General features: G+C 38.7%; 1 protein-coding gene across 1 annotated transcript; it reads left to right on the top strand.

Annotated features, from left to right (window-relative positions):
* The first annotated feature begins 333 nt into the window (after window positions 1-333).
* Window positions 334-24,333, top strand: LOC131813645 (uncharacterized). Its single transcript, XM_059144004.1, has 10 exons — window positions 334-439; window positions 4,418-4,486; window positions 4,568-4,598; window positions 5,969-6,004; window positions 13,913-13,978; window positions 14,299-14,461; window positions 16,046-16,116; window positions 16,900-17,147; window positions 18,367-18,572; window positions 23,999-24,333. Exons 1-10 carry the CDS (start codon window positions 334-336, stop codon window positions 24,203-24,205), a joined length of 1,203 nt encoding a protein of 400 aa, XP_058999987.1. The 3' UTR covers window positions 24,206-24,333.
* Window positions 24,334-24,629: the final 296 nt, after the last annotated feature.

Below are 24,629 nucleotides of genomic sequence, written 5' to 3'. Positions count from 1 at the left end.
AACCCCGCTGTCCAACCCTTCCCCCCCCCCCCCCCCCGCCCCCGCATCCCGCACCCTCCTAGGATGCCCTGCGCCAGCGTGATCCACTGCTCCCATCCCAGGGTGCCTTGCGCGGCGGGCTCGCTCCCGGTTACGTGCGCGCGGCGGGACCCGGAACGTGCTCTCGGGTGGTTGCCCCGCCCACCTCGGCCTTGTTTGTTCAGCCTCTAGGGCTTGAATTTACCGCCAGGTTGAGCTGGGCAAGAGCGATGCTGCCTGGCCCGCCTTGGCTTTGAGGAGAGAGGAACGTCCAGAACCGCTGCAGCTTGCTTTCGGCGCTGAGCCCCGGCAGCCATGTCCACGGGGTTCTCCTTCGGGACCGGCACGCTGGGCTCCACCACCGTAGCCCCCGGCGGGACCGGCGCAGGCGGCGGTTTCTCCTTCGGGACGGGGCATCTAGGTAACTGCGCTTCTGCGCCTTCCCGGCCTGGTCCTCTCCGTGAGATCCCGTGGGTGGGCCCGTCCCTCTCCCTTCGCGCTGGGTTCCTTTCTAGTGGGTCTGCGAAAAAGAAAGACAGACTTGCGCAGCGCCAGCCTCATAGTCCTGCCGTTCGGGGGCCTGGTCGGGAGGGTGGTCATAGGGTTGTGAGTCCCCAGAATCCACAATGGTTCACCCAGTGTCCCTGTCCAGTGGGGTCTGGCTGGGTGAAAGGGCCTGGGATTTCACGCTGAGCCCTAGCAGTGCGGCAGTCTGAGGCACAGAACGGAGAACGACATTGTGGGTCATTCTGGGGTTTCAGAAAAAGACAATAGTAAAATTTTAAGGGGGACAATTAGAGTTTTATCGCTGATAATTCAGAATTCATTGCAGGATATACGGCTTTGGACATTCCACTGCTTTAATGATTTCGTGGTATTCTAAACGAGCTCACCTCTTGGTACCTCATGGAACCCTGTCCTTTTTTACTGCAGGTTTTTGTTTTAAATACGTGTTGCAGCATTTCTTGGTGGTCATTTTGAACAGTGTGCGTAGTAGTATTCGTGAGTGTTATGGTGGAATGACTCACACTGTCTTCTAGTTACACTGAAAACTGTAGGTAGCATGTTTATCGTTTTTGTGCAACCTGCTAAAGCACCGCTTCAGGCGATGACGAAATACAGTCAGCAGAGGTTTAGAAAGAGACAATAATAGTCAAAGGTCATTTTCATGGTGAGAAATTTAATTTTTAGAACTCCGACTTTTTAAGGTAAAAGGGGAGGAGTTCATTACATCAAGAAGTGTGCATAGAAAATGTTACAAGGTATCTATCTCCTGAAGCTTGAGGGTTGTCATTGTAGAGTAAAAAGCCAAAAGTATTTTCCTTATATTAAAAAGGAGAGGTACAGGGGCGCCTGGGTGGCTCAGTGGGTTAAGCCTCTGCCTTCTGCTCAGGTCATGATCCCAGGATCCTGGGGTTGAGCTCCGCATGGGGCTCTCTGCTTAGCAAGGGGCCTACCTCCGACTTCTCTGCCTACTTGAGAGCTCTCTCTCTCTCTCACTCATATAATAAATAAAATCTTAAAAAAAATTAAAAAAAAACATAATTTACCAAGAAAAACGGGGTAGGTACAGACTACACAGTCAAGGAAAAGTCTGGGAATTTCCCTTAATACCTCCTTTTCTCTCTGCACCCTTAATCAGCAAGGCCTCCTAATTTTAATTACCTAGTTTCCATTTGCTTCACTCCAGTGCCACCGCCCTGTTGCAAGCTCTTGTCATTCATGGAACAGATATTTATTGAACACAGTTCCATATAATGGACTCTGTTTTAGATGGTGAAATAAATAAGGGTACTGGCTCTTTCTTCCAGGTTTTCAACCAGTAACCCTTCTCCGATTTGGCGAAAACTATTCCTATCATCTCCTACTTAGATTAGTTCAATGCTATCGCAATTGCTGTGTCAAAAATATCCTTTTTTTTTTTTTTTAAGATTTTAATTAATTAATTATTTATTTATTTGACAGACAGAGATCACAAGTAGGCAGAGAGGCAAGCAGAGAGAGAGGAGGAAGCAGGCTCCCTCCTGAGCAGAGAGCCAGATGCAGGACTCTATCTCAGGACCCTGGGATCATGACCTGAGCCGAAGCCAGAGGCTTTAACCCACTGAGCCACCCAGGCATCCCGATTTGGTCTCTTTAGGTAAATCATTTTAGGGAAGTTACTCTCCAAGCCTCAGTTCCCACATCTGGAACAGAGATGCTGATGAATAAAGTACTTAACATCATATCTGGCACTTGGTAAGTGCTCCCTAAATGTTACTTTCTAAGTCCACATTAGGGCATGCTGGAGAAGTTAAAACAATATTCCTGACCTGATGGAGTCAACAGTAACACATTCTGATGAGCCATTGGCAGATAGTAGTGGGTTGAGGCAAAACTTGGTCCTGTTTGGGGTAGCTTTTAAATAAATTTCTCTCCTGTAGAGAAAATTCTCTTTTGCTTTCTTGAGTAAGAAGATACCACTTTGAAGTATTTCTTCGGTAATGTTTTCACATTTAATTATGAAACAGTGCCTTGTGTCTTCAGTTATCTTAAGTTGTCAAGAAATTTTAAATATTTAGTCTAAAAATACATAATTTCAGTAAAAATAAAAATAAAAAAAATTTCATTGTGCGTCTTTCTATATTAATGGAATAGCAGTAAAACCAAATGGGATCACTGAATTATTTGGGAGGGAGGACAGCATAACTACCATTTCCTTAATTTGAGGTCTTCAAAATTTGCCGATAACATTTATTAAAGTACCTTTTTAGCTCAGTTGATTAAGTGTTCACAGTTTTGTGCTTTGTTGGTAATACCTTAAACCCTGTTTTGCCAACCTTCTGTACTTCACATACCCATGTTCCTAGAGATAATTTTAAAATCAATGATAAACTAAGACACCGGGCCCGCTCCATTTTTTTTGAAAGATTTTATTTATTTATTTGACAGAGAGAGATCACAAGTAGGCAGAGAGGCAGGCAGAGAGAGAGAGAGGAGGAAGCAGAATCCCCGCCGAGCAGAGTGCCCGATGCAGGACTCGATCCCAGGACCCTTTTTTTGAGCCCCTACTCAGTGTTGATGACTGGTTTCAAGTTCTGTTCCTCTCACAGTGATTGGCTGGTGTAATACATTGTATAAAATGTGTTTAGTTGAATTTATTAAGTTCCTAATGATGACAGTAATAGCATTTATTAAGTGAAGTTAATTCACCATGCATAATCTCTCAATCTTTTGCAAAAAATCTGTTAAGTGGGCACAGTTATTAACATTTTGCGTATAAGGAAACAGAGGATCAAGAAGGCTAAGTTATGTCACACACGTCCCAGGACATTGGAGAGTTGGCACTGGAACCCAGCCATAACACCGCTACCTCCTTAAATTGCAGTGTCCCAGACATAAGCTTTTTAAAACTGACCTTGACTTCTCGTGGGATTATGTCTGTTTGGAAGGGCAGGCAAGACAGAATAAAGATACCTATATAGGATGAATGGGAGCTCCCATTATGTTATGTGTTATAGTCTCTTTTAACTCTCTTGTACAATTTTTGGAGTGTTAGGTTGTTGAGACATTTTGTTCATTTTAATAATTTGGTCTCCCACTATAGTTAGCAAATATGAGCCCTTGAGTTTTGATAAGAACATTTGAAAGTTGTGAACTTTGTTCACATCAGTTGCTATCACCAGCTGTTCTTTTTGAGCTTTCAGAAACTCTGAAGAGAATTTCTGCTTATGAACACATAATCTGGATAGAGGGTAATTACTTTGTATTTTCCTCTTGTCAGATTATGTTTCTTTTCCTCTTCTCACCCCTACCCCAGTTCTTGATGCTGTTTTGGTGACAAGAAAAGTAACTGTATCCCCCTGTCCCTTTCTAAATCCACGAATATGGTGATAAATCAACAGAGAGGTGGCAAAGATCACTTAAAAGAACTTTTCTGAGTATGTTTTATTTTTCTTTATTTAGTAGTTGGGAAAGAACAAGTGTATTTAGAAATATGAACTATATGTGAGTCATTCATGAGGAAAATGATCCACATTCATAGGACTTCTCTGTGGCCATTTTAAAATATGCTGTCAATAAAACTTAGAAAAGGAGAATATGTGATACTGTTTATGATTTCCTTGGGATCTGAAATCTTTTGTATGTGACTTATATTTAAAGAAAACAGGAGACTTTTTGAATTGGGTTGGTTAAAAATAAATTGTTAGTTCTTTTTGTATTTTATGGCAATATATTGAATATGTGAAAAGAAAGAAAATGTTTAACCTTGAAGAGTTAATTCTTATTTTTCTTTAGGAAATACTGGTTCCAGTAGACTTTATTTTGTGTTCTTTATAAATAAGCAACCCTTCAGTGGGTCTCAATTTTGGAACTCTTGGAAGCACTGCAACTCCTACCACGACATCTGCTCCTTCAGGTGGTTTTGGAACCGGGCTCTTTGGAACGAAACCTACCACTGGGTTCACTCTGGGAGGAACAAATACAGGTAAGGAGGATTGTCACATTTCAGGGAGTAGCTATGGGATATTCTTTTTAAGGTTCTGGTTTATATCTCTGCCCTTTATAGGGATTGTCATTGGTGTCAGACCTAAAAAATGGTAAATATGAAGATGGAAATATATATAGGGATGTGGACTTAAGGGCCAGTGGTAGGCCTCACATCGGTTATGATCTATTCTAGTGTAAATGAAAACACCCATTTAGGGGTTCTTGGATGGCTCAGTTGGTTAAGGGTCTAACTCTTGATTTCCACTCGGGTCATGATCTCATGCTTGCAGAATGAGACCTTCTTTGGGCTTTAAGCTCCTTGGGGAGTTTGCTTGAGATTCTGTCTCTGTTTCCCTATCCTCCTGATGCATACTGCACCCCCCTCCCCCAAGCTCTTTCTCAAAAATAAATAAATCTTCAAAAAAGAAGAGAAACAAATTTGAAGAAATGTGATTTTTTTAAAGAAAGATTTTATTTATTCATCAGAGAGAGCGAGAATAAGCAGGGGGAGCAGGAGGCAGAGGGAGAGGCAGGCTCCTCACTGAGCAAGGAGCCCATTGCAGAACTTGATCCCAGGACCCTGGGATCATGATTTGAGCTGAAGGCCGCCACTTAACCAACTGAGCCACGCACGCATCCCAAGATTTCTTTTCAAAATAACTTCTTTTTTGGTATACTTGACACAAAGAAGATCTACCTCTTTAAATATAAAGAATTAATTTAATTTTTACATGAGAGTATATAATGCAGTGTTTCACCTTAGTGAATATAAATCAAGTTTACCAATTTGGACGTTTTTTAATTTGCATATATGGGGCAGTCAGCATCCTTTCTTGCTATAACATTATAATTTACCTTCCTAAGAGACGTTTTAAGTTTTTATATTATTAAAAGAGTTGTTTCGATGGGAAAAGGGCAAGAGGTCAAAGTTTCTGGTAGACATTTCGATAATAAAAATCTGTTTTTTAATACTTAAAGATATTTGGTTATTAAAAATGTGTGTCAGTAATGCTGCCATTTCAAAAGCTTATTTCTTTATTTACTCTTTATTCTGTACCCGCAGGGCCTCTTGGTCTCTGTTACCACTTTATGCATTGACATTCCAGCTTTGATTGCCACTTTTCACAGCCACACATAGAAAATGTAAGAACTGCAGGAATGCGGGAGCTTCCAGTGACCTCCTTGAAACAACTTTGTGTGCCAGTGTTGGCTTAGAGTAGCTTTTTTTCTCCTTGCCTAATGTTGTTATAAGCAGTCGTTGTTTGCATTTATAAATCTTATTCCCTATATAATTATATATAGCCGTTAATATGAAAACCAGTGGTCTAGGAAGAACGTTTCTATTAGCGGTCATGGTAGAAGATACTGGTTGTTGTAGTATCATATCCTGAGGATGACTCTAAGTCTTGCCCTTGTAATAACCCCCCCAAAATGTCATCTGCCATTGATGATTAAATTTTATTTCTCTTTTTGTCCCCAGGAATAGCAGCAACTATAACTACAGGATTAACTCTGGGTAAGAATTTTTGAGAAAAGATCCCAGATCTGTGGTTTTCTTCTCTTCTCTTTCTTATTATCTCACAGAGCTGGGCTATAGAAGGAAGCATGTAAGGAACCTAATAGATCACAGACACTGACTCATTATACAGCCTTTCAGTACTGGAGTTTTTAAAAAAGTCAATGACTTTTTAATTCAGGAAAAACCTTTAAATAAAGAAATGGTTTTTTCTCAGGAGGTTTAGTTTACATTGTATTTTTATAGTCATTTGAACCCGTTTAGTGGAAAAAAAAAAAAAGACAACAAACTCTAGACCAGAAGTCTTAGAATTAAGCCCTGGTTGTAATTCCAAATCATTGTGAGGTCTTAGGTAGTCATGTAGTATCTGGCAGCTTTTGGTTATCTGTAAAACAAGGGTAGGACTGAAAGGTTTTTGTATTTCTTTCCAGCTCAAAAATGCCATGGTTCTCTGTAGCGATACGCCGAAGGGAATGTGAGTAAGTAGGATGACAGTTTTTGGCATTGAAACATGTGAAAATCATAGCATTCCCAGTAATACATAGGTTCATGTATAATGGCTATTTAATATCAGAAGTTTTACTCAACACCTCGTAGGTGTCTATTACTTGGTCGTGTGGGAGAGATGAAGGAGTATGACCTAGTGTTTTCTATTAAACAGCTCTTTCATGTCCTCCGTTCAGGTACTAAATTTAGTGAAGAAACTCTGGGTCAGTGGAAGGGGAAAAAAGGAGTTGGTGAAGATAATCTGTAAAAATTTGTAGCATTCAGGTTTGCATTATCTTTCAGATACTTGTCTTTGTCACTGTAGTCTCACCTTGTAGGTATTCAAAATATCTCCTAATAACTGAATCACTGGATGACTGTAACATACATTTCTTTGTAGGATAAGTGTTTAAACATCTCTCCTAAAGAGTCCTATGAGAGCAAAACACAAAAATAACAGAAAGGGGAGGTGGAGGATTGTTTTTGTGTCTTTCTAATGAGTTTTTAGGCCTGCTACAATTTTTCTTAGGCTCTAGACACACGTCAGTGCTTGATTTATGGCTGTGCTAACTAAACATACCCCTGCATTTTTTTTTTTAATGGACATTCATTTAGCTATATTTTTTTTCACACATTGTCAGTATTTAAATCCACTCTTCATATATCCCCTGCTTTTATTCAGTGCCTCTACTGTTTCCTCTGTTTAAAGTAAATAGCATCTGTCCAAAAAGAACCACACTTATGTGAGCTTGGTAATGCATAGACTTAGATGATTTACCAATGCGTGGTCTTTAAAATTTTGCTACTTGATTTACAAGCATACCTTCATGACTTAAGATTAACTGTAGTTTAGCCCCTTCAATCCTTTTGTCAGTGAGGTAGGATTTAAATAAATGAAGTCTATTTCTTTCATTAAATATTTCTTGAAAAAGCTTGGGAGTATGAAATTTGATGTTTGAACTGTAAGGCTTCTAACTCTCAGTTCTTTAGATTTCATGAATAATGAAACTATTTGCTTTATAAGATTTATAATATTTGCTGAAATCTTATAAATAATTACCAGATTATTTTATTATGTAATTTATTTATCTGTTAACAGCTGTCCTGAGGTATAATTGAGAAGTAAAAGTGTAAGATATTTAAAGTGTAGAGCATAGTGATTTCATATATACGTGCACATTGTAAATGCCCATCAAGTTAATTAACACATCCAATACTTGATAATTTAAAAAGTATCCAATTACAAAGCATGACTAGAGGACAAGAAGTATTCACCTGGAAATATACAAACTAAAACTGCTTTTTCAGGAGGATTTAAAAAAAACAAGTAGTATGTTCACATTTATTGAATTAACAGATAAACTCTGACCTTTTTAGTAAAGACAAATTAATAGACCCATAAATACAGAGAACTGATGGTTGCCCGAAAGGGTAGGGAGGACAGGCAAAATGGCTGACGGGGAGTTGGTACAACCTTCCAGTTATGGAATCAGTCACAGGGATGGATATAATCCGTGGTATTGTAATAAGGTTGTATGGTGACAGATAGGGTAGTGACACTTGTGGTGAACACAGCATGTATAGAGTTTTCAAGTCACTGTTGTACACTAATGTGACATTGTGTGTCTACACTTTAAAAAATTACCTAAAACGTAAAGGAGTTAAAATCATATTATCCAGACTACATACACCATTAAATCCCAGCTTTAGACTTATTCCATGTTATTTGCTTAAGCCAATTATGAAGAAAAATGGGATCCAGCTTGAAAGCATTTGAGAATTTTGTCCATTGAGGGAAAAATCATTGTGAAGACTTTGTAAATTATATTTGGTTTATTTGTAGGACTTGGACAGAATACTTTAGGCTTGACTTTGGGAACCACAGCAGCTACTTCAACTGCAGGCAATGAAGGTCTTGGTGGTATAGATTTTCGTACCTCATCAGATAAAAAGAGTAAGTAATGTTCTATTCTAACCGTAACTTAAATTTCTATGTCAGTAAGATTTTTAGTTACATGTTCAGTAGTAAAGTTTTTACTTTTACTTTTATTTTATATCTCACAAATTTTTTGTGTATTATGTGTTTAAGATTTTATTTCCCTAGAAAACTGAGTTTTGTTTATGCATACGGTTATGTAGCTATCAGTGTGTGTATTCATATATGTTCTTAAGTTGGGATCATGAACACATGTATGGTATATAAGTTGATACTTGAACAACATGCTTTGAACTGGTTAGGTCCACTTATATGTGAATTTTTTCCAGTAAAAGTGGAGTCCTGTAAATGTGTTTTCCTTATGATTTTCTTAATATTTTCTTTTCTCTATCTTACTTTATTGTAAGAATGCAGTATGTCGTACATATCACATACAAAGTGTGTGTGAATAGACTTTATATTGTCAGTAAACATTCTGGTCAGCAGGAAGCTATTAGTAAAGATTTTGGGGAGTCAAATTATGTGTAGATTTTCAACTGCCTGGGTGTTTAGGACCCTTAATCCCTACATTGTTCAAAGGTCAACTGGATTGCTTTGTAACCTGTTCTTTCTCATATGTTATATCACCAATATTTGTCAGTTCAGTAATTCTTTAGGAGTGTTTTATTGCTGCTTAAGTCAGCTTTATGAATCGATACATCATTAATCAGCCGTCCTTCCATTATTAGTGTTTGTATTCAGTTCGTAATTCTAGGAAGTATCAACATATTGAGCATCTTTATGGGGAGAGGCAATGTGGTATTGTAGCTTAAGGGGATAGACTTGAGCTGAAATCTGGCTTCAGATCCCCTCCACTGTTCATAAGCTCTGTCACCTTGTTCAAGTTATTTATCCCTCTGTGTTTAGTTCCTTTATCTGTAAAGTGGGGGAAAAGAACAGTAACTACTTGACATTGTTGGCCCAAGGATTACAGTTTATAAGACTTCAGTAGAGCCAGGCACATAATGAATGCTCTCTATGTGTTTGTTTTTCTTATAAATTTTCATTCATATTTTTGATTATTTTTTAAAGACAAATACCTAGAAACTTAATCACTGGCTTAAAGAGAGGGAGATTTTTGGAGACTCTTCGTAAATATTGTAAAATTACTTTCTAGAAGGAGTTTCCCAATTGATTACCCACCAGCCAGTATGAAAATGCCGTTCTCACTGTGCTCTTGCAATGCTGGATATTCTTTTTAAAAATTACCAATCCAGATTCATTTTGAAATATGTTTTAGTTTTGTTGATTTCCTGTGCATGATTTTTTTTGTTTTGTCTTGCATTGTGTCTTCTGCCTCTGATGAAAGCATGTTTCTCGTATTGCATTGAATCCTCTGAAAAACTTAGAATGATTACAGTTGAAGGTGTCCATATATCTGTGCAAGAATTTTTTATTTGGATGTAGACAATTCTAGGGTAAAGTACTGTTTTAAAAGCTAGCTATCCTAAAATCCTTTTAAACTTAGAAAATTTAGGATAACTTTGAATGAAAATTGATTTTTATTTTATTTTACTTTTTTTTTTTTTAATTTTATTTGACAGAGAAGAAGAGACAGCTAGAGAGGGAATACAAGTGGGGAGTGGGAGAGGGAGAAGCAGGCTTCCTGCTGAGCCAGGAGCCTGATGCAGGGCTTGATCCCAGGACCCTGGATCATGACCTCAGCTGAAGGCTGATGCTTAACAACTGAGCCACTCAGGCGCCCCGAAAATTGATTTTTAAACATAGGGATTTGTCTCTTGGTTTTACTTAGTTTTCTTTGTAGCCGCATCAAAATTAGAAGAAATTATCTTAGATGTTTTAGCAGCTTTTTTTATTAATCAGCTGAAGCAGTCTGGTACCCTTGAACTACTTTGATTTTAATTATGAAACTGGTTCTCTATTTATTGCAATTGCTTTTAGGCTCCACATGAAAGACTTGATAGAGGCAAAGGAGTAAGAGAAATATAAGGAGTTAATCTCCCTTCGCCCCCCCCCACCCCCGCGCCACTCCACCTTCTCCCATTGTCTTCTTCTTGTGTTGTGCCTCAGAGTTGAACCAAAGGAGTATGTAGAATAAGTGCACATGACCTGATATAGCACATCCAGTTCCTTTAACCTGCTATACGTGTCCAGGGGTTCTTTATTAATCTAAAGGATTTCTCTGTTTCCCTAGCAGCTTCATCAGTTAGCCTGGACCTGCTGTATTGGGTTTGATAGATGAAGAGGGCTTGGAAGCAGTCGTCTATAAGTGGGGGCAGCATGGAGTAAGATCTAGAGACAAGGATGATCTTTACTCTTTTGAAGAACTGCTGGAAAACCAGCGAGCCGCAGCATGGCAAGATCAGATTCCAGATGTCATAAAGGGAAGGGTCGTGTATGTCATCTTAAAGAGTTTTGTAATTACACGGAGGACAGTTGAGACCAACTAGGGGTTTGATGTGAATAATAGGACATGAGATACGTGTTTGAAGAAGAGCATTCTGGCAGCCATGTGGAAGATAATGTGCAGGAGGGCAGGAACAGAGGTGGAGTGCTGACAGTGAGCTTTGACAGCAGTCCACAGGTATTACAGATGCCAAGCTAGATGGACTAGTCAGGGCCCACGGTCGGCCAAAAACAGGCCTAAGTTTTCTTTTCTTTTTTTTTTTTTTTATTAATTTTTTATTTTTTATAAACATATATTTTTTATAAACATATATTTTTATCCCCAGGTCTGTGAATCACCAGGTTTACACACTTCACAGCACTCACCAAATCACATACCCTCCCCAATGTCCATAATCCCACCCCCTTCTCCCCAACCCCCTCCCCCCGGCAACCCTCAGTTTGTTTTGTGAGATTAAGAGTCACTTATGGTTTGTCTCCCTCCCAATCCCATCTTGTTTCTGGACAAAGGCAAAAGGTAAAGGACAGGTTGGAACTAAAATACTAGCTGTTTAGATGCTTTTTTTCTTCACATTTTAACATCTGAAATTGAGATGTATCTTGAAATTAAGGTCTCATTTTAGAAATAGACACATAACGTATATGTATGAGATAATTAATATGCTTAATGTTAAAATAGCTCTGAGAAGTCAGTGAGAAACATACCTCAGATATACCTCAAATAGCCTGAATAGACCATTCACTCAAGGAGAAATAGACTTGTCTAATTAATATTTGAAATGTTTTACTTAGTACTGTCAGAAATATGAATTTAGATGATAATGAAGTGGCATTTCTCACCTATGTACTGGCAGATTGTTTCAGAAAAATGTCCATTGTTGTTGAGGGTGTGTCGGAAAAATTACTTATTCGTAGTAGGTGGGAAGATAAATTGGAACAGTTGTTTTAAAGGATCAGTTTGATAATATGTAGGTTTTCCTTGATGTAATCTTTGACCTATAAATTCCTCTTTTTGTGGAATACAAATAAAGTCATGCACAAGCATTTGGAGATAAAGGCATTGACTGTAGCAGCATTGTTTATATAGTAAATGCGTACATGTTAAGAAGAGGGTTGGGCATAAAGGTTCTGATACAGCTATGTCATCAGTATTCTGTGGTCATTTAAAATCATGTTAAGTGACATGAAAAAGACTTAATTTCAACATCCTGAGAAAATATGTGCACATAACTTATGTCATCCTGATCACGTTTAAAAATGTGTGTGTAAGTGCCAAAACAGGTTGAAAGAGGAACCATTAAGGTTCTCTGATGGGATGAAGTTTTGTGTGTTCCTGTATTTCCTTCATTAAGCAGGTCTTATTTTGCAGTGTGAAGTAAATTCTGGAAAAGCAGAAAGTGATTCACTGCAGTTTGCTGACGGAGCATTTTTACTTTTCTACTTTTAGACATACACTAATAATGATAGCCACTAAATAAGTGTTCATAAGAAAGCTGTTGATCTATCTGCACACATTAAAAACATCATCTTAAAAAATTGCTGCTTTTGTAAAATATTTAGAGACATCCGGGTAGTCTGACATATTTTAGTATTCTAAACTGATAGAACCTAAGAAAGTAACCAGTAGAACTTGCAGGAGGTCAACTGTGCTAAGCAAGAATATTTTTCATAGAAGATAGTTCAAAGAGGAAGAATCTCGCCCTTGAAAGAAATAGATACAAATCAGCTACGTAACTATGTGTTTATGTGTATACAAACATGTCCCCATAGTATGTTGTTTGGAGTTTGTGACAAGTGACCTCACATGATGTCTACAAGTCTGTCTGTAAAATGCTTAGAAGTTTCTATTTATACCTAAGTTTGTGTTAAATTAAAACTTGAATTTGGAATACATTGATAAATGACCTGTTTTTACATAAAGCTTCTTGAATTTTCTAGGTGATAAAACAGGAACAAGACCAGAGTAGGTTTACAATTTAAATTTTAAAGTATTTTATTTGAAGAATTTTATTTGTTAATTTATAGGCAGGTGGTCTCATCGGAAGTAAAAAAAATCTATATAGACATTTAGAAGAAAAATTCTTTGAATCAGTTTTTGTCTAAAGTAAAATAATAAACATATGCTCTGGAAAGATTTTGGCAGGTCAGGTCTTTAATTTTTAATCATTAGGAAAGTTTATAACCAATGCTTTCTGGAATACTTTATGCTCAGTTTTAGGTATATATACCTTTTCTATATAAACTACTATACCAGTCCCATTTATTTTCTGATGATGAAGAGGGAGAAAAGCCTCTATCTATAATATACATCAGATCAGTTTGAAGATCACTATTTTTACTAGCACTTACATTTTCTCACCTAATTTGTATTACATTAGATAAAACATTTGTAAATAAATGATCAAGTTCATGCCTCCAAAATATCTTCTGTATACTTTAGCCCTATTTCATAAATAAGAAAGCTGTAGGAGACTGAGGTTTGCTTCAGGTTCTATCAAGGAAGTAGTAGCAGATCTGTGACTGAATTTTAACTCATAATTCCATTACACCATGCCACATTTCACCTCTTCCTATTCTCACTAAATATTTATGATTCCCTTAGTCTATCCCTAGGTTTTATTTTGTTGAAGAATAAATTGAAATTCTAAAAATCAAGTAAAATACAATGAGAATCTCATTATGAGAAGTTTGTAGACTTTCTTTAATGAATGCTTTAATATTTTTGAACGAAATAAAAGGTCAGTCATACAGTTTTTGAGCCAGGGGAACTAAGTTCACTATTTAATCTCTTGTATTTTCTAATTTTTTTTCTTAAACATTTGGTCAGATGCATTTTAGTGTACTTATGATAGGTGCCAGTCCTTTTAGAAGAGAAATCTCCCTGTCAGATGAATTGTTAAAGCTATTTTAAAGGTCAGGAAACAACATTTTTTTTATAAAGAGATTTGAAATCAACCATAAGAGCTATAAATGGGGAATATTTGTTTTACCTCCTCCCCTTTAACACTTATGTAGTGGAACTCAGCTGTCAGCTTTTTAGAACCTCAATGGATTTAATCTATCTGTGGCGTTTTTCTCAGGGATAGTAAAGCACTGAAGGATGAAAATCTCCCTCCTGTCATCTGCCAGGATGTTGAAAACCTCCAGTAAGTGTGTCAAATGTAATTAGATATATCATGTTGAAGAATGTTAGAATCTATTTTAAGGGGAACATCTCTTCTTCCTCTTAAACATTTTAACTTGGGTGTTGGTAAAAATTTTAATATTTTTATATACAAAGCAGAATAATGGGAATTAAAATTCTTTTATTGTCAATCTGAAAAAAGCATGTGAACTGTGGATGAATTTTTAATATTTCCTTTTTAAAAAACTCTAGGACTCTGACCAGCCTATAGTAAATATACTTTTTTCCTATAGGAAACCAAAGGTGTATTTTTTTGGAATTCAGTTTTATGTATCTTTTTAGGAAATTTGTGAAGGAACAGAAACAGGTACAAGAAGAAATTAGTAGAATGTCTTCAAAAGCCATGCTTGAAGTACAAGAAGATATTAAAACTCTGTCACTGGCTGCCAGTGGATTACAGAGGAACACCCCCAGTATTGACAAGTTGAAAACAGAAACTGCTCAGGTAAACTAACTTAAAGTAATTTTATTGTAGGGTTTTGTTTCGTTTTATTTAAGTCTTATAGGTTATAAGACTTGATACAGATGTTCTGTAAGAAAACTGTATAGCATGTGTGCTTTTTAAAAAAAGATTTTATTTATTTGAGAGAGAGAGAAAGAGAGCATGAGAGGGGGGAGGGTCAAAGGGAGAAGCTGACCCCTTGCTGAGCAGGGAGTGAGTTGCAGGACTCAGTCTTGGGTTTCAGGATCATGACCTGAGCCGAAGGCAGTCGCTTGACCAACTGACACCCAGGAGCCCTAGCTTGAGTACTTTTAAGTTGCTATGATACTAGTAGTCACTAGTTTGTATTGAGTTCTTATTATTTATGAGGCAGTATTTTAAGCAGTTTAGTTTTCATGACAGCTCTATGAGTTAGGCCGTCTTATCTTTGTTATATAAAGAAGAATATGGGCAGAGAGGTTGTTAATAAATGGAAGAGGTTGTCAATAAGTGGAAGAGCTGATACTCTTAACTAGTTTCTTTCCTAAGAGTACTTGCTGGCTAAATTGCTATATCATGCAAGCAAGGTAGAAAAATATGTTTTTAAAAATCTGTCATCCATTAAATAAAAGTTATATTAAGCTTTTTAACTATTAAAAATTCTGATGACTTGCCAGTCTTATGTCTTAGTTAAAAATGTTAATGAGGCTTGTGTTTTTTTCCATTCATATGTACTTGTTTTTTCTTTCTATGGTATAATCTATGTCATTTTTTCTTGACACTCTTGCCTCCCTTGTGTAGTTTGAAGTCTTTCATTGTCTCCTCCTGGCTAAATGTTCCGTCTCTGTGTGCCCAGCTCCCCATCTGTTTAAAGGTGGGTGTTGCGTAGTCTTCTGTAACCTTCCTGAGTGCTAGATGAATGCCTTCTTCCATAGTTCTCTGTGATATCACACAAAATACCTGTCTTTAGTCCCTCTTAGCAATTTGCTATTCCATTGAGATGTGAGTATACCTGGTTCTTTACCTAACAACTTCAGGGATCCAGTTTTAAATTTATTCATGGGGACACCTGGGTGGCTCAGTTGGTTAAGAGGCTGCCTTCCACTCGGGTCATGATCCCAGAGTCCTGGGATTGAGTCCCACATCTGGCTCCTTGCTCAGCAGGAGGCCTGCTTCTCTTTCTGCCTCTGCCTGTGCTCACTCTCTCTGACAGAAAAAAAAAAAAAAAAGAAAGAACAGAAAAAAAAAATTATTCTTGGATAAAATAAGAGGGGCTTTACAGTTACTTAGTTTTTAGGATTTTGTAGTTGTTAGCTAGGCTCTTTCGCAGCTGTGCACATTCTGCTTATGTTTCCTTCCCAAACCCTGTTCCTAGTCTGTTTCTCCATCGAAGACTGGCTGTTACGCATATGGATACCAGTGTGTGATATGCATTTGGGGAATTGAATCTTTCCCTATAGTTTTAATCTCAAGTATTGTTTTATGATCCACTTTTTGTCACCATTTTTTTATTGAATGAAAGAGTTTTAAAATGCATTTCTCATGCAATCTACTTACTTGACAAAAATCGTTTTTCTCAGTGATACAATATTCCAAGTTACTTGTCAGGTCCTTGCAGGAACATTTCCTGGAGTGCGGCACAACAGTGCAGAAGGGAAATCCTTTGTCCTCTTAATAAGGTGATGAGGAAACCAGGAATGAGAAAAATACAAAGAAAGAAATTCCATAGCAATCTTTTGCAAGAACTTGAAACCCACAACTTATCTTTAGTTTGTGAGGGGAAATTCATTACTTTTACAGCTAAGGGATAGCTTCCAGTTTTCAATAAATTTATCCTATACTTGATTTTTCATGAAATTTGAGATTTTAAAAAACACTATCATTGAATGAAGTCTGCAGTTTAGACATAAGACCGCCACCCACCATATGCAGCCTCTTGAGCCTTTGCTCTGCTTTTCTGCAAGTGGCAGAGCCTCAGATGTATTGCTTCTCACTAATAAATGAATGTGTACCCTTGGCCCTGAGATTGGAAAGGAACAGTGTCACTCAGGGTCCAAGTCTGGATGCAGGAGCACATTGTAGACGAAGACAGCTGTTTCCACTCCTGTTAAGGAGTTAAGCCATCCCTGTGAAAAGGGGGTTATGCAATCAGGATCTCAGAATAGTATTTGCAGGGTACCGTCAACTGTGCTGGTGTATTTCTGGGACTAGTATGTATCTGAATACAGGTTTTTATTGAAGTATTTTTTGAGACATGCACGAAGCCACTATTTATGCCAACGCCTGTTTTAAGTTTGCTACACAGTGTGGTAGGAACTTAGTTTGAGCAGAGGTTAAAATCAGAATTACATACCACTTGTGAGTTTGGCAATGAAGCAGTGGCTATTCTGTTGTTGGGGCACAAGCGGTCAATCATTTTTCCTTTCAAATCATCTGGGAACCCCCTAATGCTCTCTCTCTAGATGTCCTGGAGCTTCTCATCGGAGACTTGCCCTAGAAAGGAGGAAAACTGATAAAGCTCAGACAGAGATTGAGAATGAAAATGGAACCACTGTAATAGATCTTCCAGGTACTTTATCCCTCGAAACGGACTGTTCAGGGACAGGCATATCACCTGCTGAGTGCAGCTTGATATCAGCGTCTCTGCCCCCATGGCCTGAGGAGCCTGGCCTGGACAACCCCGCCTTGGAGGAGAACACGGCCACAGACAGTATGTGCTCTTCACCTTGCTTTTGCTTTTCATCTGTTTTCAAATCAGATATTTCCTTTCTTCTCAGTACTCCCTATTACTTTCCCTACATGGGGTGTTGTTGTTGTTGTTGTTGTTTTTCCTCTTCAACAAACAATTTTACTGAGATCTGCTTCACGTATCACATATTCACCCTTTAAGTGTACAAGCCTAACAGTTTGCCGTTTAGAAAGAGAAAGCGAGTCTTACCTTGAGGCTTATTCTTCCCCCTCCCCCTCTTCTGTTGTAGTCCACAAATTCACTGGTCATCAGCAGGCTTCTTTTGTTTGTTTTGAAGCCTATTGCTTCTTGACTAAGAAATCCACAGCATCAAGAAGAACAAAAATAATACCTCAGCCTATGTGCTTATTCTGTGTCAGCACTGTGCCAGGCACTTTACATATATTAACTTATTAAATGCTTGTACCAATACTGGCTTTTTTTTAATGATGAGGAAACTTAGTCAGGGAGTCATTGGTCAAAGTCTGAGAGCCACGAAATGGCTAGGTATGTATCTGACTCCCAAGGCCATGTGTCTGACTCTTGCTGTCCTCTGGTAGCAGCCACTGATCTGTCTACATGACCCACCAGGAAACACGCAGAAAACCTCTAGTCATAGATCTTGGGCATATCTTAGTAGTTGGCCCTTTGTCTTACTTTTAAATAGGTTTATCTCTTATGAAAATTCCAATTTTTCTAAAAATCCCAGTTTTCCCAGCCATGGCTATAACAATTCTTCTATCTCCTACTGCTCAGATCAAGACCCTCCTCTTCTTGCTTAATGTGGTTATTTTGTCAACCACTACGGTGATTGTATGTCACAGAGTTTGTCTTTTTTATTTCATATGTACTGCCTTGCACTGTTTACAGCTGTTTCATGGGTCAGAGTTTCTCTGATCAATTAGGACAAGATGATATTGTCTTTATATTTCTTTATCAGATCACTATGTGGTCCCTAGTGATCTGATGCATAGTAGTTATTTGTTGATTATTCACCTTTCGAAGAGGAAGTGTTTTGCTAATCTTATCTATTGGTGTTTGGTCATTCTGTTTTTCTTATCCGGTGGTATTGCTTTGTTATGAATCATCTATTAACATAAGGTCATCACTAATGATAGATGATAACTTACTTACGTGAAGATAATCAAAATATAAAACGTTTTTCTTTCTATTTTTCTCCCTCTCATTTTTACCTTGGCAGCTATGCAACAGCCGGTTAGTTTTCCAGAAGGCAAAATTACTACAATTGAAATTCACCGGTCTGATCCTTATATTCAGCTAGGAATTAGGATTGTTGGGGGAGGCTTAGCGCCACTGAACAACAGATACATTGTTATCCAGGAAGTCTGTCGGGATGGGGTGATCGCCAAAGATGGAAGACTTCTTGCTGGAGACCCAATTCTTCAGGTATCAATTTTTTAAATTATTTTGTTAACTTGCCTCTTTTTTTGCTCTTATTCATCAATTTAAAATTGGGAAATTAGGGTACTGTGGAATCTGACTTATAAAAAGGTAAGTTTTACTGTTTTTTTTTTTTTTTAGTGCTAAACAGATCATAATTTATCAGTAAATTCTCCGATTTCCCCCAAACTCATGGAATGTATTTTTACCGCCATCTTAAATTGGATCCCGCATGTGCCTCAGTGTGTGGCTCTCCAGGCCAGCTGGATTCCTCCTGGCTTGGTCTCCATGGTTGTCTATTTCGGGGCCACCTTCACTGCTAAATTCTCTTGTCCCATTGGCTCTATCCCTAGTCCCAGGGTACCATCCATCAGTTTCCTTCGTTGTCTGATTCATCCTTCTCTACACGGATGTCTATAATCTAGAAAAGACGGGTCACACAGCACAAGTTACTTAAAACTTACAGCATTGAATTTAAGATAGAATTCGAAAATCATGACCACCTCTTTTTGGCTCTCAAATGCACTCTCATCCACAAACAGCCTGACTCTGCCCTAATCCTTGGTGCTACCCTCTCCCTCTTCTCTTTAAAAAGAATGAGCTACTCCAACAAATGAACTTGCTTCGGGCAAGATGATATTGTGTTAGAGGGCATACTGATGAGCGTGAGATGGCCAGAATTCCACTGTTCATGTGAATTCTAGAGTGTATGTGAAAATTGACCTGGATATATGACCCATGCAAGTGTATGTGGTACTTGAAGCTAAAAGAATGGATATTTAGGAGAGAAGAAATAGGCATGAATGATAAAAGATGTCTTCTAGGAACCCAAGCTCAAGGACTCTTGCCTCCTCGATTTCACTGCTGGGTCCTTCCGCACAGTCTGTTGGTATTCACCCCTTCTCTTTTCCCTGCCATCTCTCTGGTCTGTGCCCTCACTGCTTCATGTCTAACCCAGGAGAATCAAAACCCCTGCCTCCCTACTCTGCTCTGAAATCCGGTATGACATTGTCCGGTTAATTCACCTGTGACTCTGCTTTCCCTGGATAGATTGGACCAGAGAATCAAGTCCATACTGATTAATCTAATAGTCCAGGTCCTCTTTGAAGTCTTACACAACCTGTCCCCTCAGCCTTCACCCTTGCTTTTTCTTTCAGCTGTAGCCATCGGTGTATTACTGAAACATCATAGGCATGGTGGTCAGAGCTGAGGGTATAATTAAGAGCAAAAAGCAAGCCCTGCCCTCATAGAATGTATAATGTAGCAGAAAAGCCAGACATCGCAGTCTCCTTGCTTCCCTCCACGTTCCAGCCTGTCCCCATTGTGCTACAGCTTCCCCACCTTCATCCAGAAAGCCCTGCCCTGCCATTATCACCCATTCAGACCTCTTCTCACACTAAGTGCTGAAGACATTCCTTCTCTTCACCACTGAATGCATAATTGGTCACAGAGAGTTATTCAAATGCAGTGTCTTCCTTTGGGGATGGCAGCCGCCATTATTACGTACATGGGACAGGCTTCTCACAGAGCTGTGCCTGGAGTCGATACCCAGGACAAACTTGCTGAGTCAATAAAAGAGTGGATTTGGTTATGATATCCTGTTGGGAATAGCTGTCTTCTTCATTAAAACCAAACTTAGAACCTCTAGGATTTTTAATTCTTCAAGAGAAATGTCCAGAGGGGAAGACAGACAAACTAGGCTCCAAGAGCAGCAAGGATTGACCTTTCCACTGGGGGTTCCTGGCTTTGGTTTCCACGCCCATCTGTATTCTGCCTCTTGTAGTTTGTGATTTCCACTTCGACACTTGGGCCCAAAACCCCTCCTTCATTGCACTTGGCCTGGCTGACACAGACTGAACTTCCAGTGTTTTGTTCTTGACTAAATCCGAAGAGGCAATAGGAGAATACAGGAAACATAACTAATCCAGCTAATGTAAAATCCAGTTTCTGATCCTATCATATTTACCACATTCCTGTGTTTGCTGTCCTTTTACGATATTAGTAGTATTCTGGTTGCATGAGGTTGGCACAGCTCTCTGGACACCTTACCCTGTATTCCTTCTACCCCAGCTCCTAAACTGATTCTCCGTGGAGGAACTCTTGTAGCTGGTTTTCACATTTTGACACCTTTGTGGCCAAGACAGAAAGAACCAGATTGCCCTTTTTTGCAGCTTACACAGGGAGAGAGAGCAAGCACAGGCAGACAGAGTGGCAGGCAGGGTCCGAGAGAGAAGCAGGCTCCCTGCCGAAAACAGGTGAGACAAGCAAAGCTTGAAGGAGCTGTGGTTCCAAAGTTGTGACTTCCCTGCTCTTGTAACGTTCACTCTCCACTTCACCTCCATACAAGTGGGGAAAATCAATTTTTATTGAGAAGAACTCATTATCTCTGTAGTGCCCTTTTTATAAAGCATTCAGAGCATTTCAAACACATTATAACTTGTGTTCTTATAGTATCCCTGTGAAGTAAAGATGGTTATTATTAGAGAAAAATATTTTTCAATATGAGCATTAAAATAGGTAAAGTAGAGGGGCACCTGGGTGGCTCAGCCATTAAGCATCTGCCTTCGGTCAGGCATGATCCCAGGCTGCTGGTATCCAGTTTCACATCGGGGCTCTCTGCTCAGCCAGGAATCTGCTTCTCCCTCTCCCACTCCCTCTGCTTGTGTTCCTTCTCTTGCTCTCTGTCAAATAAATAAATACATACATAATAAATAAAATCTTAAAAAAAAAGAAAACAGCTTTAAAAATTTTTTAAAAAAATAAGATAGAAAAAGTAGAAAATAATCCAGGCCAGACCTTCCGGTTCTATAACCTACCAGAGCATTTAATGATATGGGTATCTCCTACAATGATAGGGGTGAAACAAAGATGTGTATGGTGTTTTATTTTGTTTTGTTTTGTTTTGTTTTAAGTAAGCAGAAGAAAACACTCTGACATAGAGGAAACCAAGCAGTAACATAATCGAGCATCAGGAATTAAAGTAGGTTGATAGTCACTGGGAAATGTGTATAGTAAACAGAATTAACAATGAAGATTTAAGTACTGTGTAAGAAAACCCAAATTTAAATCCCATTTCATTACTCCTTTTCACAAATGTTTGGTTCATTATAACTATGGGAACACACACACCCGGTAGCCATCTTGCATTAGGAGGGAGATTCAGGCGTTGGTCTCTTGTCCCAGACTTGAGTTTTAAAAAAATTGAATACAGATACTTATATATGATACCAAATATAATATATTGCTCAAGTTGTTTCTTTGTGAAAAACATCTTAATGTTTTGGATTCTGAGAATAACATGTATTCCATGTCTGAAAAGGAGACTAAGGAAGACAAAATACAGAAAATGAAGAAGGAAGTCCAAATCACAGTCAGCCTAAAGTCCATAAGATAGTGACATTAAAGTTTTGAATAACATCGTCATTTTTCTGTATATGCCTACAAATAAATAGGTACCTATTTACGTAGTTACTTAGACATGCAGTCAGCTTACAAATTCTGAGTTTGCCACCCTTTCTTTACGTCAGCTGTATGCTGTGGACTTCTTACCCTGAAAATAGATGCACCATGATATAGCTGTATTGTAGACGTGTTGTGCTAAAACTTACGTAAACACTCCCCTGTCAACAGACTTTAATGTTTTGTTTTCAAGTTTAAGACATTTTGCTTAACTTCCCTCTAGAAAGATCATACCAGTATATACTCCCAGCAAAAGGGCATGCCACTATTTTATGAAATACAGGTATTGTCATTTAGGCATCCTGCATTTTTAAAAATCTTGACTTTAACAGAATTCTTTTGTTGTCTTGAAACCCTGAAGAGTTAGATAGGCAGTTGGCCTAAACCCAAATGTTGGCCCATCGTTTAAAGCTTATATGTCCACTTCCATCACACACCCAGAATTTTGTCTTTTAAGAAATCAAAAAAGATCAGGGATTTGTTTGTTAATAGGTTTGCATGAGCAGGGGTCTTCCCATAAAGCTAAATTACTGGTTATAGAGTATTTGGTAGTGGTGAGGGTTAGGCAGTAAAGCAAACAATTCTTAATATTGAAATGAGATCACAGGGGTTTCTCACCCTTCACACCATGTGATCTAATACTCGGAAGTGTCAGAATCTCAAATATCTGGATTGTAAGCGTCCTACTTTGGCATTTACCTGTTAGATCAAATCCCCAGACTCTGGCCACATGAGAAGTGTTATTCTTTCAGTTATTTGAAGAATTGTCTGAAACTAGTTTAATGAAATACTTGAATAAGTAAGTGACTCTAATAGGGCCTTAAAATTGGTTATCACTCATGCACCTGGGTGGCTCCGCGGTTCAGCATCTGCCTCCGGCTCAGATCCTACATTGGGCTCTCTGCTCTGCGAGGAGTCGGCTTCTCCCTCTCCCTTTGCCCCTCCACCCTGCTCTCTCGCTTTCGCTCTCAAATACATAAATAAAATCATTTTTTAAAAATTATGGTTTTCACTCCTTTTCCAACTTGAGAACTGAAACTGGAGTGCTTTCTTAACATTACTGACTGCAGTCATGGTGGAGGAGTGTTCTACTTTCCACCACAGCTTCTTGAACGCAGGCTGTCAAATTTTCCCATAGCAATGATAGTAAACTTGGAACGTTGTAGTCTTGACCAAGAATCAGCATCAAGTAGACCAGGCCTGTACGTTAAAAGCAAAGATAAAATAGCTTTAAAAAGTATAATAAATGTGAATCTGTGTTTCAGATCTAGATCTATAAATACAGATAATGGACCTCTAAATTTAACGTGGTTGTCATCACCTCTAAAATTACATTTATGTGTGAGTGCACATATGGCATATATACGCACACAATTTGTGATGTATATAAATACTAATCCTGTTTTACAGGACCTTTGTTATCATTCTTTTCAGGACTGTTTAAGCTGATCCCTATTTTCGATTTGAAGCTGTAGTGTGTGGAAACAGAGCTACATGTAGTTTCATTGATTATCACTCTCAAAGTAGCCATCTTGGAATTTATTTCAGAAATCACAAAGGATTGTAATCCAGTTTAGAATCCGTTCGTCCTTATATCTTCTTTGCTCTCTTTCTCTCAGTGCCAAGGCCAGTTTTGCAGGGGAGGGAAGTATAAAAAGACAGTTACCCTTCAAGAAATCATGGGGAGATCAGAACCCAGGCTTTGCTTTGGTTATATCCTTGGTATTTCCAGGATTAGGGAAGGTTTACCCAAGAGGTCTGTGTGTGGCTCTTTTACCTGCAGAAGTTTTAAAGTATTAGCTCCTGAAATGAACTCCCTCGTCTGCCCCACCCCCAGCAGGGTCCTTCAGTCCCCACTCAGGTGAGGCTCTGATACAGCGATGATAAGTGCATTGAAAATGACCCTCCCTATAATTTTTTTAAGTGAGAAGCATCATTAATGACTGGTGATTATATATGTGTGTTTTCTCCAGGCTAGTGGCGACAGGGTGGATTTAACAATTGCTAGGCCGGGGAAATCCCAGCCTGGTAACCCTGTCCAGGACACAGGAGCTCAGGGTAGCAGCCAGCAGCATGCACAGCCGCTGTACCACAACAGACCCAGCTCACACAAGATGAGGCCTCGAGTTTGCATGTTTTCATTCATCTGCCCTCAGGGAATCCTTGTGACAAACTGGTAAGATTTAAATGAGGGCTGTTACTCTGTTGGAAAAGGTGAACACAAGGTGTTTGGGGGTGTGGAATGTGTGTTTGGCTACCTTGAGAGTCCCTGTACAGTCTGTTCCTCAGCCAGTAGGGGTGGTTTCTTAGTAAGAAGGTCCCTCTGCCAGATTGATGAGAAGTGTTTGATCTTCTAGAAAGACTTCTTTGTTTGGTCCTGCTTGAAAGTGGGATTTATCTTGGTTTGCTCAAGCAGTTGTAACAGGAGGTTATGTAACTGAAAAAAAGACAATGACCAACAAGTCCATACTTAGCGGTTGGGCAGGTTGCCTACAACAACAGAATTCTCTATGTGAATATGAAGCAGAAATCATACTTTCTGATACGTACATGCAAAACACAGAAAGCATTTCTTTTTATGTTACAGTTCATAGGAATACTACC

This window comes from Mustela lutreola, chromosome 13 (assembly GCF_030435805.1).
Source record: "Mustela lutreola isolate mMusLut2 chromosome 13, mMusLut2.pri, whole genome shotgun sequence".
NCBI classification, from domain to species: Eukaryota; Metazoa; Chordata; class Mammalia; order Carnivora; family Mustelidae; genus Mustela; species Mustela lutreola.
The sequence above is the reverse complement of the archived record's forward strand: the minus strand, read 5'-3'. Positions and strand labels throughout refer to the sequence as shown.